Source organism: Anomaloglossus baeobatrachus, chromosome 1 (genome assembly GCF_048569485.1).
Source record: "Anomaloglossus baeobatrachus isolate aAnoBae1 chromosome 1, aAnoBae1.hap1, whole genome shotgun sequence".
Classification (NCBI taxonomy): Eukaryota; Metazoa; Chordata; class Amphibia; order Anura; family Aromobatidae; genus Anomaloglossus; species Anomaloglossus baeobatrachus.
Genome location: NC_134353.1, coordinates 495779867 through 495798982, shown reverse-complemented (window position 1 = coordinate 495798982; position 19116 = coordinate 495779867). Strand labels below are relative to the sequence as shown.

The 19116-nt window shown below is 39.6% G+C and overlaps 1 protein-coding gene across 3 annotated transcripts in view; it reads left to right on the top strand.

Moving 5' to 3' along the window:
- The first annotated feature begins 4299 nt into the window (after positions 1-4299).
- CPLX1 (complexin 1) overlaps positions 4300-19116 on the top strand; it is a 351093-nt gene continuing 336276 nt past the window's right edge. The window contains exons 1-2 of one of the 3 annotated variants that reach the window (XM_075315640.1): positions 4300-4358; positions 6640-6751. In XM_075315640.1, coding sequence (XP_075171755.1) covers positions 6721-6751 — 31 coding nt within the window. In that variant the 5' untranslated portion in view covers positions 4300-4358; positions 6640-6720. Of the gene's footprint in view, positions 4359-4406; positions 4661-6639; positions 6752-6845; positions 6913-19116 lie in introns of those variants that run through there. The other 2 variants (XM_075315633.1, XM_075315650.1) reach the window with 2 other exon arrangements.

The window sequence follows — 19116 nt, the reverse complement described above, 5'->3', positions numbered from 1 at the left end:
AGTGGACCTTTTTTAAACTGCGGTGCAGAGCGCACACCTGCGCACATAGCCTCAGACATCAAAATCGTATGAGGGATGTCACATGTTTCAATTGACTAGGTTTGTGCAACAAAACGTTCAATTCTAGACAAAGATACGATGTGTTTGCGATCAACGGTTTTGCGTTCAATCCTGATCGCACGTAGGTGTCACACGCAGATACCTCACAAACGATGCCGGATGTGCGTCACTTACAACTTGACCCCAACGAGAGATTGTGAGATATATTGAAGCGTGTAAAGCGGGCTTTAGGTTGTGAAGTGGATAGATTTATGAAGAATAACATCTCTGCAAACTAAATATCCCAGGAAAATCTGCACAAACAGGCAAATTTGAAAATTGCCTGATCCGCTCATCTCTATAGGCACAGTAGCAGGTACAGGTGATGTGAAAATGACAGGGCCAGCGAATGTAAATGAAAAAGCTTGTTACAGCATGCTTTAGAGCACTAATCCAGTATGCTTTAGAGCACTACTGCAGTATTTTTTTTTATTTCAGCACTGGAGTATTACTTGAAATCTTAGTCCCCCAGTCTTATATTCACCTTCCAGCGTCTTCATCTTTATCCAGTGACGCTCTGGTCGGTCTCCTGTGATTTGTGACCTGCCGGTAGCTCCAGTATTTTGTGGAGCCAGAGGTCACAACTCAATGCATCTCTATGAAAGCCTCGTTCTGGCATATGAGTAAGGAGTCATCTCCGAAACGCGTAAGGCGGGGGCCTTATTAGGTTCACATAATGGGACATATTTGATGTTATTGTGATGTCCCAGGGCTGTGGGGTACTCGGTCCCGGGCGTGTGTGACACTCAGGGGAGTCATGGTCGCGGCCAATACCCGATACCGTGACCCCGGGGTCGGTCCGAAATAAAAAGGGTTTTGGATTAAAATAAAATAGTTTTTGTCGACTACGCCACTTGCGGAGAGCGGCCAGGTTATTTGAAGCTGCCAGTGCAGGGTTCTGCTGGGGCTGATGGAGTTGTGTAGCTTAGGTGTTTTGGGCCCTCCGCAAGCAGGGCTGGACCTCAGCAGTGGATGACAGGGATTGTAGTGAGAAACAGTCAGTGTGAGTGTACGGGATGATGAAGAACAAAGTCCACACTAGAATTGCAGTTTCCACTTGCCTTTACATTGCTGAACCCATGGGAGCCGGTTCCAGGTGTTCCTGCTCCCCTTGTTCTCCGTGCCAGCTGTGACCTGGGTTGGCTGTCCTCCATGCACACTTATTGTTGATGGGCTCCCATGTCCTAGAGCTGCTTGGGAACCCCTCTGTTTCTGTCTTGGTCCTATTGCAGGCAGCCTCGACTATTTAAGGGGTTCAGCCCCCAATCTCCTCTTTGCTGCTTGTGCTTCAGACTTTTTGGGTTGGCAAAGGACCCTGGAGATCTTCTCGCCCGGCAAAGTTAACAGCTGACTATAAAGTGTCCCACAGTCCTAGGGTCTGCACCCTGCCTTGTGCTGAGTACTATGAACCTTGGTTCCAGACTTCCACAGGCCTCCTGTGGTTCCTGGAGTCTGACGCCTCCACAGGTAACCCATCGTGCCTGGAGTCTTGGTTCCATACTCCACAGTCATTCACTCCTACTACAGCACTCTGGTGGTTCTTCAGGTCAGTTTCTGTACTTTCCACTTTCTACTACTACTCCTCTCCTCTTCTTCACTTCCTTCTCTCTCCCTCTCCTATGAGACTGCACACCACTTCCTCCCGCCTTTTTTAACTGACCACTGGCCCCTTTCCCTCGCTGGGTCTCTCCCTCAGGTTGGGTGGCTACTATCCAGGCAGTGACCATCCCTTTTACCTGTTGTTAGGCAGTCTCCCAGTTTGGTGTTGGGGTTGTGTGTGTGGCCTGAAGGTGCTGGTGTGTTTGCTGGCATGGATATTCCGGGGTTTTGGTTTCCACGGGTTACATTTGTGGCACCTCATACCTCAGGGGTGCTACATTATCATATATTTGATTTCTCAATAAAGAAGACAGAATTTTTTTTTTTAGAAAATTTTGGTGCTGGACCTTTCTTTTTTTCTACTTAACTTGTGGTAGCCAGCCACGTCCGTGCACCCGTGGTTCTGCAGAACTAATAGGGAGATTTCTCCTCAGCCCTGTTTCCTTTGGAATACATATACTTGTTCTGACTCTCACAGACTTGTATTGAGACCTTGCAACATAACTTCTGATTTCCAGGCAGTCAGAAGATACAGGTACAAGATGGTGCCATGAAACCAGAGCAACGGCGAAAAAAAGATGAAAATGCCAGAGAGTAAGTGTAAAGCACCACTCCATGGAAAACAAAACTGCTTTAGTAAGACCAATGAATTTGACTATAATTTCAGCAAATAAAAATGTCAAAGGCACCTACATTTTGCTTACGCAGTCATCACGATAGCCAGTACAAGGCCTGAGATAATTTATCCTACATTCTAAAAGGGTTTGTCCACTACTAGGACCACTAGGACAAACTCTTCTGATTCCCCATTTCCCCCAGGTAAAATAAAAATGCCTATACTTACCTTTACGGCTAGTGCGGTTCCATTGGTGAAAGGGCTCACGGTGCTGGGGCTCACATAACTTTCTGATATCACGCGAGTCCTGCATCTAATTAGTGAAGGCTTCTGTCTCCCCTCCTTTGGAAACAGGAGCAATCAACAGGAAGTGAGTGGCAGCGGCAACGCTAACTTCCTGTTGATTAGCCAATTTGTCCGAAGGTGGGGGAGACAGAACCTGGGCCTGTCACGTGAGTCTTGAGAACGTAAGCCACGACACCGCTGGAGTGACGCTGATACAGGAGATAAAATAGGTTCTTTATTTTACCAGGGGGAAGAGTGTGGAATTAGAAGGGGTTATCCTAGTAGTGGACAACCTCTTTAAACACACAGACTAAAATGAGATCGACCTCTCTCGACCTTGAGAATGTTAAAGGGTCCATTGGGGATTATCTGCTGCTGCTTTTAGTATCCGGTATTGACTGCATTGTTTACATCACTTCGACAGTGCAGCAGCGAATAAATGAGCTCAAAGGCTCTGGTCATGCAGACAGAATGCTCCCCTCAGAGCCATTGAGTTCACTGATCTGCTGTTGCACTGTCGACATGAAGTCATCGCCACAGCCAATAATAGACATTGTGAACAGCCCCAGAGACTAAAGGCCCTGTCACACACTGAGAAAAATCTGTGGCAGATCTGTGGTTGCAGTGAAATTGTGGACAATCAGTGCCAGGTTTGTGGCTGTGTACAAATGGAACAATATGTCCATGATTTCACTGCAACCACAGATCTGCCAAAGATTTATCTCTGTGTGTGACGGGGCCTTTAGTGCTGGACCTTAGGGACAGTGCACAAAGTGTGCTTTTTTATATAACAAATTGCAGCCTGGGATGAAGATTTTCAGAAAGAAGACAACCCCTTTAGTATCATTTCCAGTGAGAGCATCATCACCAGCGCTCCCTCAGCTCAGCTTTTATCCCAAATATGTACAACCAATGTCTCAATGCTCACAATGTGTCAGGACAGACAGTATAGAACAAAGGCAAGTTATAAAGCCCATGTATGTCTGGCTGTTTGGCCATATTTGTTATTAGGGCTATCTACTGTTACGTACATACACCATCACACATGCATATGTATGTGCACACACACCAGAATGATTGGGATTTGTTTTAACCCTTCGTGTTTAAATTTATTTCTGCAATAGAACCTTAATGGATTTGGGCTGCATACTATGAACTTTCATTGTTATGCCACATACCAATATATGTACAGATAATATAATGCATTTTTGCTAGTGAAGGCATGTAGTGACATAGGATGGATGTTCTTCATGGGTCATGGTGCATGAAACGCACTTATACCATCTGCATTTCTGTGATGTTGTCAGCCATGTGTAACATGTAATAATATAAATAAGATTTTCCTTTAGTGAATCAATGCAGCAGATCCTTATGGTACACATACGTGCTGCCAATAAACCTTTCTGCATGCATTAACACTTTTCACCTATTAATTAGAGCTGCCAAAGTGCGCTGCATAAATAAGCTGTACATTCAGCAGCCTGGATGTGCAGAACAATAAATAATGAAGCAGGTACAACATCCCAGAGAAAAGGTGGAGTAACACCCTACCCTGGTATATTTATCCCTACTACATTATGTCATCATGTATTTTAACTCCAAAGAGGAAAAAAAACTGTATAGTCTAGCTTATGACATGTTAGAAGGAGGGATCAAATAAATGTAAGTGGGATGCTCCGGAAATGCTGTGATTAAAAAAAAGAGAATTTATGGAAGGAAAAAGGGAAGGTTATTGCTGCTCGTCTAGCTTCACCTCTGTGTGAGTGTCTGGTGCCTCTTCTGCATGCCCCCATTGCATCCCCTCCATATGCCCTTGTGATATCCGGCCATTATTAGGCAGGATCTACAGTAACTTCATGAAGCTGTCTCTTCCCTAAATGCCCTTCAGCAGCGGCTGCAGTTCCTGTTGAGAGCACACATGGACTAGGGGAGGAGGAGACTGTGCTACAGAAAAAAAGGATACTCTAGGGGGAGGGGGGCGAGCTTTTCCTTCCATGGTGCAGAGTTGTTACTGAAAGGACAGGCAAACTGCAGGATCTCCTTTCTGCTGAAGAAGACAAGGTACTGGCTGATCCCTTCCATTTGTGTGTACTCCTTAGCTTGCATACTGGTAGGGAGCTGTCCCATCCCTCCTGGTGCTGAAACTAGGTCTATGCATCCTTGCTGATTTCAGGGTTCCTGGGTGATTTCTCCTTAGCTATGCTAATCATGGCATTCCAGGCACAGCCTTTGCATGGATTGTGTTCTCCTCTGACACAGTCCGTGATTTGCTTGTTTTGTCCTTTTCTGCTGATACATTGTTTCTTGAATACTGTGCTTGCAGCATGTGCTGTCTTGGAGAACTGTGCTGAGATTTATTGACCAGCAGAGCATGCTGCAGCTAATGCTCTGGTGTTATATATAGAGAGAAGTTTATGTCAGCATTTGCAATATGTGAACAATATGATAGCATTGTGACATACATGCAGTAACTTTTTTTGGCCCATTTCCAACTCTACATGCAGATGGGTCCCAATGTTAAATATCAGGGCTGCTCTTTAGGATATGAAATGAGTCATAATGTTGCCAGTCTTTGAAGTACCAGTAGAGGGAGGCAAGAAGCTATGGTATATTGAGAAAATGACAGCTCTTATCACCTGCAGTGCAGGAGTAGGACTTCTCTGGGATATCATTTGTTGCAACCCACTAGGTTGTGCAGTGAGGTGGAACACATTCTACTGCAAAGAATGATTTTGTGTTTTGTTCCTTATTATGATGGTATATTGCCTGTCAAAACAGAAGGCTGAAAAGTGTGAGGCATCATAATTTGTGTGTCTGTGCGTCTTGTGAAGTGTGGAGACAGCAGGAGACACAAGCTGCATTGTGGTAGATAGATGGGAAGTCTACGCCTGCTTTAGCAATGTGACTTGCACTTGACCTCATTGACATGAAATGTGTTTTGGTTGTGGGTAATTCTGACATTTTCCATCTATTATGTGAAGATACCAGTGACTTATGAAGACCAGGACACCTCACCTTCAAATGTCCCTTAGACACTTCCCACCAGACATGTAGACAGTCCCGTCCAGATGCTAGTGGAAGCCACACATAGGACACACCTTGAAGACTGCAAACGTCTCCAAGTGTTAAAACAATGTAATACCATGAAAAGAGACGTATACCCTTACACTGACATGATCTTAATACTTTATTAACAAACAGACCCAAATAGAACATTCCTATTTTTCATGTATTGTTACTTGACCCCATTTGATTCATTATTTCTTTACAAACAACCCCAAATAAAATACTACTATTTTTCATGTATTATTTTTCTTGACCCCATTTGCTTTATTGTTTACTTACAAACAACCCCATACAAAATGCTACCATTTTTCATATATTCTTTTTCTTGACCCCCATTTGATTTATTATTTAATTACAAACAGCCCCAAAACAGAATATTATCATTTTTCATGTATCCTTTTTCTTGACCCCATTTGATTAATTATTTATTTATTTACAAACAACCCCAAATAAAATATTATTTTTTGTGTATTCTTTTTCTTGACCCCCATTTGATTCATTGTTTATTTACATACAACCCCAAATAAAATATTATTTTTCATTTATCCTTTTTCTTGACCCCATTTGCTTTATTATTTATTTACAAACAACCCCAAAACAGGATATTATTATTTTCCGTGTGTTCTTTTTCTTGAGCCCATTTAATTCATGGTTTATTTACAAACAACCCCAAATAAAATATTATTGTTTTTCGTGTATTCTTTTTCGTGACCCCATTTGATTCAGGGTTAATTTACAAACAACCCCAAATAAAATATTATTTTTATTTGTGTATTCTTTTTCTTAACCCCATTTGATTCATTGTTAGGTGGATGTGATAATGAAAAGCGCTGTATAAAACTTGCAGGCACATTGGCTGATATTTTTACATTGTAATATTTCAGCAAGGGGAAATCAGGAAATATGTTAGGATTGTTTTAGGTGATTTTGACATTATAAAGCTATGTAAGTGTATATGTTTTCATTTATTCCAGGATAGAACACAGGAGTTTACCTGCTTTTCTTGCATGTAATATATAAAATACACTGAGTGGAAGGAATCAAAAGCCATCAGTATGGATTTTGTTATGAAGCAAGCTTTGGGAGGTAAGTGCAGGCATTCCCTAATCAAAACCCTGTACAGTATGTCAGAAACTTAAGTACAATGCGTCAATTCCCAGCGCTCCTCCCCTTTTCTCTATATCTCTGCACCATAAGGTAAAATACCACAGAGTCACCATCTGAATAGCCAGAGGCAAAACATTTGAGTAAGTTGGAAACATTTTTAGAATATTTTGCCAATAATCAAGCCCGAAGATAATGCTGCTTTCATTCACACATCGCATTGCATCTACTTATCACTTTGGAAATGCTTTCAAATATGCACCAAAGGTGATGTCATCTTTTATTTGGCTTTTTTTCTGTAATTTACTATAGTCCAGATTGCATTCCTTTTAAAACTGACATCTACATACTGGACGAAGTGATGAAATATCTCATTCAAGTTGAGAATGTGCACTACTTTTTAAGCTGGCAACGTCCGAACATAATATAAATCATTTTTATCAGCCGCAATTGAATGTACACCCTTAATGTACAAGTAATTTTCATTTTCCTCTCTGCTTTATAAAGTATAACCATTTCATTTGCTTATTAATTTGAAGAAATGGTGGTATTGCTCCATAGTTTATATATTCCATGCGTGCCTTGAATTTGTAGATTGCGTTACTCCCTCAAAGTGCCTGTCAAATGTTTAATTGAGCTGTAGTAAGATGCATTTTAATTTAATAATGACGTGACTGTTTTGTAACCAAGTCTTAATTACACACTTTTTGTTTTAATGGAAAGCAGCATACAAGTCCATCTTTGTGTTAAACGGCTAGTTGATAATTTAGAAAATTATGTATTTGCTTGAAATTGTTATTCCACTGTGGTAATTAGTACCTTCATTTCTGCCAAGATCACCAGCACTTTCCTGGACAATCACACACTGCAGCTTTTTTCAGTAGAACAACACTGTGCCATAGATATGGCTGTTTGTTCTTATGTTCTAGGTGCAGTATTAAATTGTGCACTGCAGTATTTTTGCTTACATTAAATCATGTTTAGCGCAAATCTTTTATTTAACAAGTAGGATAAATGGATTGATCCAGATCTGCTGACTGTAGAAAAAACAATCTGGTAAGACTTGAAATTGGATTGAATCCATTAAGCAGACTTCAGATAAAACCATTCGTCAAACCCTTCGCTTAGAAAATGGCTCTATCGATAAAGAAAATGATTAAAACTCAGTGAACTGTGGTTAAAATGATTTTTTTTATTTCCATTGATTTATGCCAAGGGGGTTGTTGAAGGTTAAAAATAGGGAAAATATATTATGTTGCTATGTACTGGGATTTCAAATTCTTTTAGGGTGAAAATGGTGCCTTTGTTGGCAGGAGGGGTTACATAATGCTTCCTGCCTTAATAGTTGTTCATTTTAAAAAGATTTATCCATAAGTTCATAACTTAATGTAATGATAGCACAGCTATAGTTATATCATGGTTAAAGGAACCACAAGCCAACCATTTTCTTTCTTCCTTCATATCCTTCCTTCATAATCTATTTTAATACCTAAAACAACAACCCAGTGAAAAACAACTTTTACCTTGTTTGACTTCTAATCTACCTTTTGATATCCAGTGGCTGATTCCACTCTTCCATTTGCCTCCAACTCCACTCTCCTAACACAACAATACACCATCAATTTTGTATCATCAATATCATGGAGCACCATGTCATACATTATTGTCTACTCTCGAAGGTTTTACTTCCCAATATAGTAAGTTGCTGATTGCTGGAGAGGTCAAGCATGCACACCACATTCATTGTTTATAGGACTGCCACTAATAGCCAAGTGTTGTAATCTGCTATCTGGGAAGCCTCCTTGAGAATGAAATATATGGAGATGCTCATGCTTGACCGGAAAAGCCCCAATTTGGGATCACTGGTGGTCCCAGTAGTTGGACCCCCAAAGAGTCAGTAAACTCTTTTTTATCCATAAACTGTTATATTGGGAAAATTCTTAAAAGCCTGGTGATCATAGAGGTGGGAGGTGACATACACTTTTATCTTGTTCTACTTCAAGTCTTTATCATTCAACAATATTCCTGCTTCAAATACCTTTCATCTTCTGCGCACTATCCTTTCTGATGTCAGTTGTTTATTCTGTCTTCCTTGATATGTTTATACATAGATAAAAAGCATCAACTCTGAGGCAAAGCCTTTTCTAATCTAATTCAGTAAATGGAGCTAAAGAGTCCTCAGTGGTTGATACCTTTTAATGGCTAACTGAAAAGATGGTAATAATAGCAAGCTTTCCAGGCTACTCAGATCTCTTCATCAGTCCCAATATAACACAAAATCTGAAGAGTCACAAAATTATACACAACAGGACATAGAATAAGGCAGTAAAAAAACCTCCATTCTATGGCCTGTTGTGTATAAATATGTGACTCTTCAGATTTTGTGTTTAGACTGAGCCTGATGAAGAGACCTGCATAGTCTGGAAAGCTTGCTATTTATTACCATCTCTTCAGTTAGCCATAAAAAGGTATCAACCACTGCGGACTCTCAGCTGTTTTAAACAATTTTTTTACATCAAACCTCCAATTTGCTGCCTAGTTTTTCCCCCACAATTTTAAATATCTAAGCCTTTAACATGACACCACATCATAATTTGGAAAAATGAAATGTTCATTTGTCACTGGAAGAGTATAATCATGGGGTTCATCTCCTACAAAGAACAAGATTCCTGTGTCACTTCTTTGGAATGGAATGGTGGTGGATAGTGATGGGCAAACACTAAAGCGGGCTTAACATGCTGCGATCTCACTAGCGAGATAGCAAGCGATCGTACCCGCCCCCGTCGGTTGTGTGACACGGGCAAATCGCTGCCTGTCACGCACAACCTCGCTTACCCCCGTCACACGGACTTACCTATCACACAGCAGGCGTCCAATGGAAGCGGAGGGGTGGAGATGAGCGAGACGTAAACAACCCGCCCACCTCCTTCCTTCCGCCTTGCCAGTGGAGGCAGGTAAGGAGATGTTCCTTGCTTCTGCAGTGTCACACATAGCGATGTGTGCTGCTGCAGGAACGATGAACAACATCCCTAATTAGAAGAGAACGATTTTTTGTTTTAGGACGACCTCTCCGCAGCAAACGATTTTGACCGCTTTTGCGATCGTTTTAGGTCGCAAATAAGTGTCACACGCTACGATATCGTTAATGACGCCGGATGTGCATCACAAACACCATTACCCCGACGATAAATCGTTAACGATATCGTAGCTTGTAAAGCTCGCTTAAAATTCTCAGGTGCTTGGTATTTGAGTTGAGCAGGTCAGACAGTACGAAAGTGCTCAATTCAAGTAACATGTATAATAGAAGTCAATGGTTGGGCAGTTCGGCTCTCTGCCTACATATTAGCCATAAATAGAGCATTTCCAGGGTGAGGGAGGTTTAAGGTATTTTAGACATACTACATCCAAAAATGTTGTTGTAACCCCCAGGTAGAGTCATTTAGAGACTACAAGTAGCTCTCACTGTGGTGGCTGCAGACATCATGCAGTTGAGGGAAGCCTGTGCTTTGTGTTCAATGTTTCACGGACGACATATCTGGGCACCCATGATACTTATCCAAGATCCGCAAGTACCCGAGCACCCCAATGCTTGATAGAGTACCGAGAGGTGCTGAACATGCTCACCCATCATTAGTAGTGCCCACATTCGTATTATTGGATAGGTGATAAGAGTGACATAACTTGAAGCTCATGTGCCCCAATGCAAAATCTTCAACAAGGCCAACAACATCACATTTCTTTAACTGTATTAGTCTTCTCACATAGGTCAGAAGTGCCTTTAGGTCCCTTCAGATGCCAGGATGTGGGTGTAACTGCAGCTCCTGCACTCCTTACAGTTATACCCCTGGTGATAATTTGATATTGTAGGACAACCCCTGTAAGAAACGCATTAGTGGATTACAATATAAATAACACGTTTTCTTATATAATTAATGATATAAAGTAAATAATAAATTAGTTAGGATTTATTAAAAAAAAAAGGATTCTCATTGAATAAATTGAAATGTATCAGTGTATATTACAATAATTAAAATTGTTTTCACACAGTACATCTTTTCTAACCACAAAGATGCAGTGTTTTTGGCCCCAAAAAAGCACGAGCGGCAAAAACGTATGTGTTTTGCCACATTTTTACCGAATTTTTCCCAATACGTTTTTTAAATCAAATCTATTGACTGGAAGGGCTCAAAAATGCTGGAAAAATTTAAAAAGAATTGACATGCGGCATCTTCAAAAACGCAGCCAAGTTGCAGACAAAAAAAGATGCCCAGTGTAGACAGCAAAATAGAAATCTCATAGACTTTGCTGGGGGAAGGGAATGCATGCATTTAGATGCATCTTTGTGACCTAAAAAATGCACCAAAATTGCAATAAAAGATGCAGTGTGAACATAGCCTTAAGGAAAGTGTTTTTTTAAATGATCACATACTACAAAAAAGAAAAAAATACAGATAGTACTCACTTTTCCTGGGTGCAACTCTCTGTCGCTGCTCCTGTCTCTGTGTTTTGCCTGCAGCAGTGACTTCATATTGGCAGTGGATTTCACTGGTACAGTCGATCACTGAGCTTGGCGGCTTGTGTGGTCTACATGCGCAAAGCTGCTGAGTTGGTGATTGGCTGCAATGCTTATGTGCACTGGTATTATGATCTCACAGACAAAACAAAAAGATGAGAGCAGTGGCAGGGAGCTGGTGCCATACCTGGGGAGAGTGATGTGATATCTACGCCAAAGAAGGTGAAGTGACATCACTTCTGTAGACAAAACATAGAAACTGGAGCAGCAACAGGGGGCAGTAATGGACCAAAGGATGATGAATTAGTATTTTTTTTCTATTTCATCCAATCATCTGTGGACTACTTTTTTAAAAGTGCAATGCCTCTTTAAATATGAGTTCCTAATGAAAGTAGATATGATGCATATATATTTCCAGTCTTCTTAATGCTACTCAAATTATGTTCATTGCCATTAGCTAGATATCTTCATATAAACTGAAAAGATCAGAAAGCTACAGTTCCTTTATTAAATTACATAGAAATAATATAGAATATATATTTAATTAATAAATTATACTAGTTGATATATTTTCCAAAAGGCAATTGTCCAAGAACAAGAGAAAATACATAATACAGATATATTATTATATATCCTTGCTGTATGGATGTAAATCACCATTCATATCAATTTCCACATTGACTGTTGACTGACCATTATTTTGCTGTGACTTACCATTGATGTAGTGTGACTGACCATTCATGTGGTGTGATTGACCATTCATGTGTTGTGACTTTCCATTCTTGTGGTGTGGCTGATTATTCAATTGGCATGACTAACCATTCATGTGGTGTGACTGACCACTCAGGTGGTGTGACTAGCCACTTATGTGTTTTTGACTGACCATTCATGTAGTGTGACTGACCATTCATGTGGTGTAACTTACCATTAATGTGGTTTGGCTGACCATTGCTGTGTTGTGACTGACCACTCATGTGGTGTGACTTACCATTCATGTTATGTGATTGAAAAATTATGTGCTGTGACTGACCATTCATGTTATGGGATTGACCATTGATGTGGTGTGACTGACCATTGATGTGGTATGACTTACCATTCATGTGGTGTAACTGACTTTAAGTGTCATGACTAACCATTCATGTGTTGTAACTTACCATTCATGAAGTGTGACTGACCATTCATGTGGTGTGACTGACTATACAAGTAGTATGACGTACCATTCATTTGGTGTGGCTTACCATTCATGAAGCATGATTAAGCATTCATGTGGTGTAACTGACCATACAAGTGGTATGACTGACCATTCATTTGGGGGGGTTTACTATTCATGAAGCATGATTGACTATTCATGTGGTGTGACTAACCATTCATATGGAGTGACTTACCATTCATGTTATGTGATTGACCATTGATCTGGTGTGACTGACCATTCATGTGGTGTGACTGGCCATTAATGTGGTATGACTTACCATTGATGACTATTGATGTGGTGTGACTGACCATTGATATGGTTTGACTTACTATTCAAACTACTATTCTGTAACTGACTATTTAAGTTGCATGACTAACCATTCATGTGGCTTGACTGACCATTCACATGGTGTAACTGACCATTCAAGTTTTATGACTAAATATTCATGAGGTGGGAGTTACCATTCATATGTTTTGACTGACTGTTCATGTGGTGAGACTATTCATGTGGTGTGACGTATCGTTCATGTGGTGTGACTTGCCATCTATGTGATGTCACTGACCATTTATGTGCTATCATTGACCATTCATGTGGTTTGACTAACTATTCTTGTGGTGAGATAATTTATGTGGTTTGACTTACTATTCATGGGTGTGACAGACCATTGATGTGGTCTGATCAACCATTGATGTGTTGTAATTGACCGTTCATGTGGTGTGACTGCCATTCACGTGGTGTAGCTGACCATTCATGTGGTGTGACTGATTAATCATATAGTGTAACTGACCATTCATATGGTGTGACTGACCATTCATGTGGTGTGACTGACCATTCATGTGGTGTGACTGACCATTCATGTAGTGTGACTGACCATTCATATGGTGTGACTGACCATTCATGTAGTGTGACTGACCATTCATATGGTGTAACTGACCATTCATGTGGTGTGACTGACCTTTCATATGGTGTGACTGACCTTTCATATGGTGTGACTGACCATTCATGTGGTGTGATTGACCATTCATGAGGTGTGACTGATCATTCATGAGGTTAGTGATTTTGATCCATACAATATTTGAAGGATAAACAATGCTAGCGCACAGGCAAAATATTGAGTAGTGAAAACCTGGAAGCAGTAAAGCTTCAATATTGATTTTGTTTGAATAAGCCAGTTAAAATTGTTTTTGGTAAAATCTAGATCTCTATTCACGACCTTCAGTATAATGAAAAATCAATCGTTATTGGCAGATTATTTCTTAATTTTTAAAACAACTTTCCTGATCTCAAAAGGAAAACAAAGTAATATTATGGGAAAAGGAAACCCTGACAATACATTACAACCGACATTGTCAGTGGTAGTCTAAGGTACGAGGTGGCTCAAATTATTCAGCGCCCTTCTTGTTACAGATTTTCATGAAATGCGAATAAACTAAAATTATTTAAAATAATTATAGATTTTAATTAAATATATGTTTGGTTCTGATATAACCAGTTCTGATATAATGCTCCTTCCCCAATTCAAGCAGACAGAATGACTTTTAGGCTTTTTTTTTTACATGTATTTAAATGTGCAACAAGGCCACCGGCCACAGATTATAAAGCTTCATTGAACATCTAAGACCAAATGAAATAATTCAACTTAGCTGCAATGCAATATTGCCTGAAGAATTATTAACACATAAGAAATAGTCTACTGCAAATGACAGTGTGCTTAGCTGCAATAATTTTTTATGTAAATGCAGGAATTAAATAACTTGCATGTTATTGCTGCAATTATAATAAAGCACATGTTCTGTACTGTAACCTCAGTATATCAAAGGGATGCCTCCTAATGGAAGGCACTCTAGACACAATCTATCCCTGTCCATTCTGTATTTCTAGTTGTGCCTTACCCTCATTATTGTTTAAAGGGAACCTGTTATGAGGATTTTACTCCTTAAACTAATGGCTTGTATGATTATTTATTATTATTATTATTATTATTATTATTATTTATTTATAGAGCACCATTGATTCCATGGTGCTGTACATGAGAAGGGGGCTACATACAGAATACATATATAAGTTACAATAGACAGACTAGTACAGAGGGAAGAGGGCCCTGCCCTTGCGGGCTTACATTCTATAGGATTTTGGGGAGGAGACAGTAGGTGGGGTGTAGGTTGGGCGGCAGCTCCACACGGTGGTGGGGCGGCAGCTCCGCACGGTGGTGGGGTGGCATGATGGTATGATGGTGGCTTTATTGCTGATTATATCCAAACGTTTATAGCAGAAATCTGTTTTGCAGTTAAATCTTATGCAAATGAACCATACGTTCTTTGGGATGTGAAATTGCACTTGGAGCTCTTCTACCCGCTATGATGCAGTTACTACTTCCGGGCAGAATGGATGGAAGAGTAGTCAGTAATCTGGGGTCTGGTAACGGGAGGACACGTATGAGCACAAGGAGTAAACGGAGGCGTACTCAGGTCAATATCTGAGGCTCAGAAATCCAGGAGAGCACATAATAGGTTCAGGGAGAAAACAGAGACGTGGTCAGATAACGGTCCGAGGTCAATTGGCAGGAGGTCACAACTGGAACAGGGAGCAAGCAGTGAAAAGTCAAATAGCAATTCAGGGTCAGAACACAAATATTAGAACACTAGCAGAGGCAACAGCAGAACCAGAAAATACAACTTGCAAAGATCTGGGTGAGCATGCTCAGTAAGACGCCTGAGCAATTACAAGTAAGGAGGAACATCTGAGTAATCAGCACCAACATGGAATCCTGTGCTGTCAAACAAGCTGCTAGCTCAGAAAGTCAGGAAGGTGCAGCAGAGCATCTCCAAAGGCAAGATACTCTGCACAGAGGAATCATGTAACTGACAGGAATGTATTTCAGGAAAACGCAGCAGAGCATCTTCTAGTCTGCAAGATGCTCTGCACAGAGGAATCGTGACACCCCCTTCCCTATTTAAAACACGACACCTGCCTCCTGTGACGGACTGACCGAGATCTCTCTCAAGCGCCATCAGTCTGCAGCTGTTGTATAATCCAACTGTTATCTCTAAAAAGTTGAATAGGTCTAAAAGATGGGGATACATAATGTTAATGAGGAGCACTAAACACACATCTAACAATAAAGAATCTCCATCTTCTCCCATCAATGTTATTTAATATCCAACCTTATCTTCATTAAACATTGGGAACAATAATCCATGGTATTTTCCCATTTCGTTTTTCTTTAGAAAGAAAGAAACATAGCAAATCACATCTTAAGATATGTCTTAGAAAGAGGAATATGTATTGCTTTTTTACTTCACTGTATCTAATTCAATGTCCAAAACTGTCTGGTTACATTGGACAGGATGATAATTTATCTAGCAACGTGTTCAGTAAACAGTAAAATTAAAATGTCATTTTTAGTCATATGATTCCATGGAATTAGCACTTTGACAGTTCTTAGCTCCTCCAGCAGGTTTTTCATGTATGAAGATGGCATCCATTTTGGACCTTGTAGACCAGTCCACATGGAAAAACCTCTAAGAATGGTCCAGAGCTCATCATAAACATTCAGCTGCAAAATACTACTTTGAACATGACCATCTTTCTCCATAATTGTATAGATACAGCAGTGTATTCTCATAGTAATATATGCGTAATAGTCATTAGATTATTATACAGAACCATTGTATGACCCTTGTGACTATATTATCGAAGTGGTGCTTTAAAATCTTGGTAAATCAGTAGCATTTCTCACTTTTTTACTTCTCAAAAACCCAAATATGACATTTTGAGGATCAGTATAGGCGAATACACTAATATGTCAACTATTATATCTACTAGATCCCTGTTGTGCAGAGGCATACAGATGATTTTCTCTAGATTTTTTTCTATGTTTCTCTGTAGTATTGTGAACATGTCACATGCCCTTATACTTATGGTATATTTTCTCTCCAAAAATCAGCAGCCACATCCAAGAGTTAATAGGTAGTAGCAGTAGGGGTGGTATGCTGTGTATAGTCTGGGGAGAAAGGCAGTCACATCCACCACATAGCCAAATCTGTATTGTACACATCCACTAAAAAAATCACATATCTATGTAATAACACTATATAAGGGCCAAATAAAACCTACGTGCCATGACCATCCATAGTGTCTGAATAACACAACTATAATATAACTGAATAAAACTCCCACATAATGAGCACATATTACTACCTCACAGTGCCTGAATAACACCTTCCTTATACAATAATATTGCTTCTTTTGTCCAGCACAGTAATGATGCCCCCTTTGTGGCACGGTACAAAATGCCCACCTATCCCCCCTTTACCTCACAACCCATGTTCTCTATGTCTATACAAAAAGTAATAATGCATTCAACAAAGTAATAGTGCCCCATTTGTGCTTCATTTAATACTAAAACTTCAATAATAATACTCCCCACAAGGTTATACTTCCACCTTGGTCCCCATACATAGTACTCTCTTATTACCATTTACACAATGTAAGTACCCACTTACTGCTCCCAGACAGGAAAAATGCCCCCAATGTCAGTGCAGTGCATCAGCCCGCATCCAGTATTGAAATATTTCTGAATCCTTCATAATGGATATACATTTGAAGAGTGCAAGAGGATGGTTTTAGCTGTGTAACTGGCCCCTTGCGTATATGTGGCACCCCTGAGGCTACCGTCGCCACAGAGGTACTGCACCTCAGCCAGAGATGTGGTTCCCCATCCTGGGTAAGACAGAGGCCATCTACTGGTTCACGTACCAAAAACCTACAGACGTGTCCATAAAAGTCATGCCCATAGCTTATGGTAAAATGGAAACACAAATTCTGTTCAAAGCAGAATATTGCACACAGTTTATTATATTTGAATCTTTTTCACTCATTCTGTCTAGATACATTACTAGTTTGTCTAACAAGATTGAATACAAAATGTTCCTTTGCGTTATGCATAACTAGTGTTTGAAGAAAAGAAGCAAATATGTTTTAGGTTTTCCTGAAATGTACAGACTGGCATTTACAGGTTATTCTTACCTTTATGTGTAAATTCTTAAATATGGTAATATATTGTCCTCTTAGAGGAAATACTCCCACCTTGAAATACTCAACTGAGTTGTATGTTTTTTTTCTTTGAACTTCACATAAAAAACACATGCATGAAAAAGGGGATTGTTGCAGAATTATAAGACAGTTTCCAACCCAACAAAATTATTTTAGCGTTCTTAATATAGATATGTAGATGCTATGTGCACTTAACCATAGTTGTCTGTATGTACAATAAGAAGAGAAGCTCTTCATAAGGGAATTTTAGGTGTGGGTTGCTGCGGGCTCATCAATAAGTTGTATTCCCAGACTTGCTCTTAAAATATTCCCTGCATCACTTTTAGAATGAATGACAATTTTTCTATATTAGATATTTAATTGCTTTATATCCTATCTATATTGGCACATTTATTTTCTGCGCAGTTTTGGTTTGTCACTTCATAGAGACCCCAGAGAACAAAAAAACTCTTTAAAAGAGGTTGCGTAGACCAAACTCACATCTTGTAATATAAAGTGATTGGAAATTGTGTCCCCTCGAATTTGATCTATTCCCATCGGAAAAACTGAAGGTTACAATAATTACTATTCTGCTTCTTGATAAAATGACCACATGATAAACTCCTGTGTGAAACCATATATTAAGAGTTGTGCCAGGGTGTGATGAAACGTGTTGATATCATTTTCTTACAACCATCAATCACTTTGTAATGGATTTTATTATAAAAATGACTGAGCTGTACAATAAATGGCACGTTGTTCCACTGACAGGAGACAGTGAAGTGGCTACCAGACGTCTTTGACACCTTATAGCTTTGTTGAGAAAAGTACACAGAGTACATAAACTACACAATATTGCACTGAACAGTAATATTACTTTCTTTCAAATTCATAAATCACATGAAAAAATAAAATGGAGGAAACAAAACTGTCCATAATATAATAAAAAAAATATATATTACCTTTCCATTATCGAGAAAATTAGAGTAGTCCAAATATACAAGTGGATAAACACATTAAAGGAAATTATGAGAAATCATCTCTATACAGCGTAACCCCTATTGTAGGACATGCTGTGCATATTTTAAAGCGAATGTCCAAAAACACTATTGATCTGCAAATATAGTAGTAATCTGCAGAAAAATAACTTTTAAATAATGTTAGGCTGGTTCACTGGAAGCGAGGCCTACAGGGAGAACAGGAAGATACAGTCATATGAAAAAAGTTTGGGCACCCCTATTAATGTTAACCTTTTTTCTTTATAACAATTTGGGTTTTTGCAACAGCTATTTCAGTTTCATATATCTAATGAGTGATGTTGACCGATGCACATTGACACCATCTGCAGCAAGATGAAGCTGCAGGTCTTTGGAGGTGGTCTGTGGATTGTCCTTGACTGTTCTCACCATTCTTATTCTCTGCCTTTCTGATATTTTTCTTGGCCTGCCACTTCTGGACTTAACAAGAACTGTACCTGTGTTCTTCCATTTCCTTACTATGTTCCTCACAGTGGAAACTGACAGTTTAAATCTCTGAGACAGCTTTTTGTATCCTTCCCCTGAACAACTATGTTGAATAATCTTTATTTTCAGATCATTTGAGAGTTGT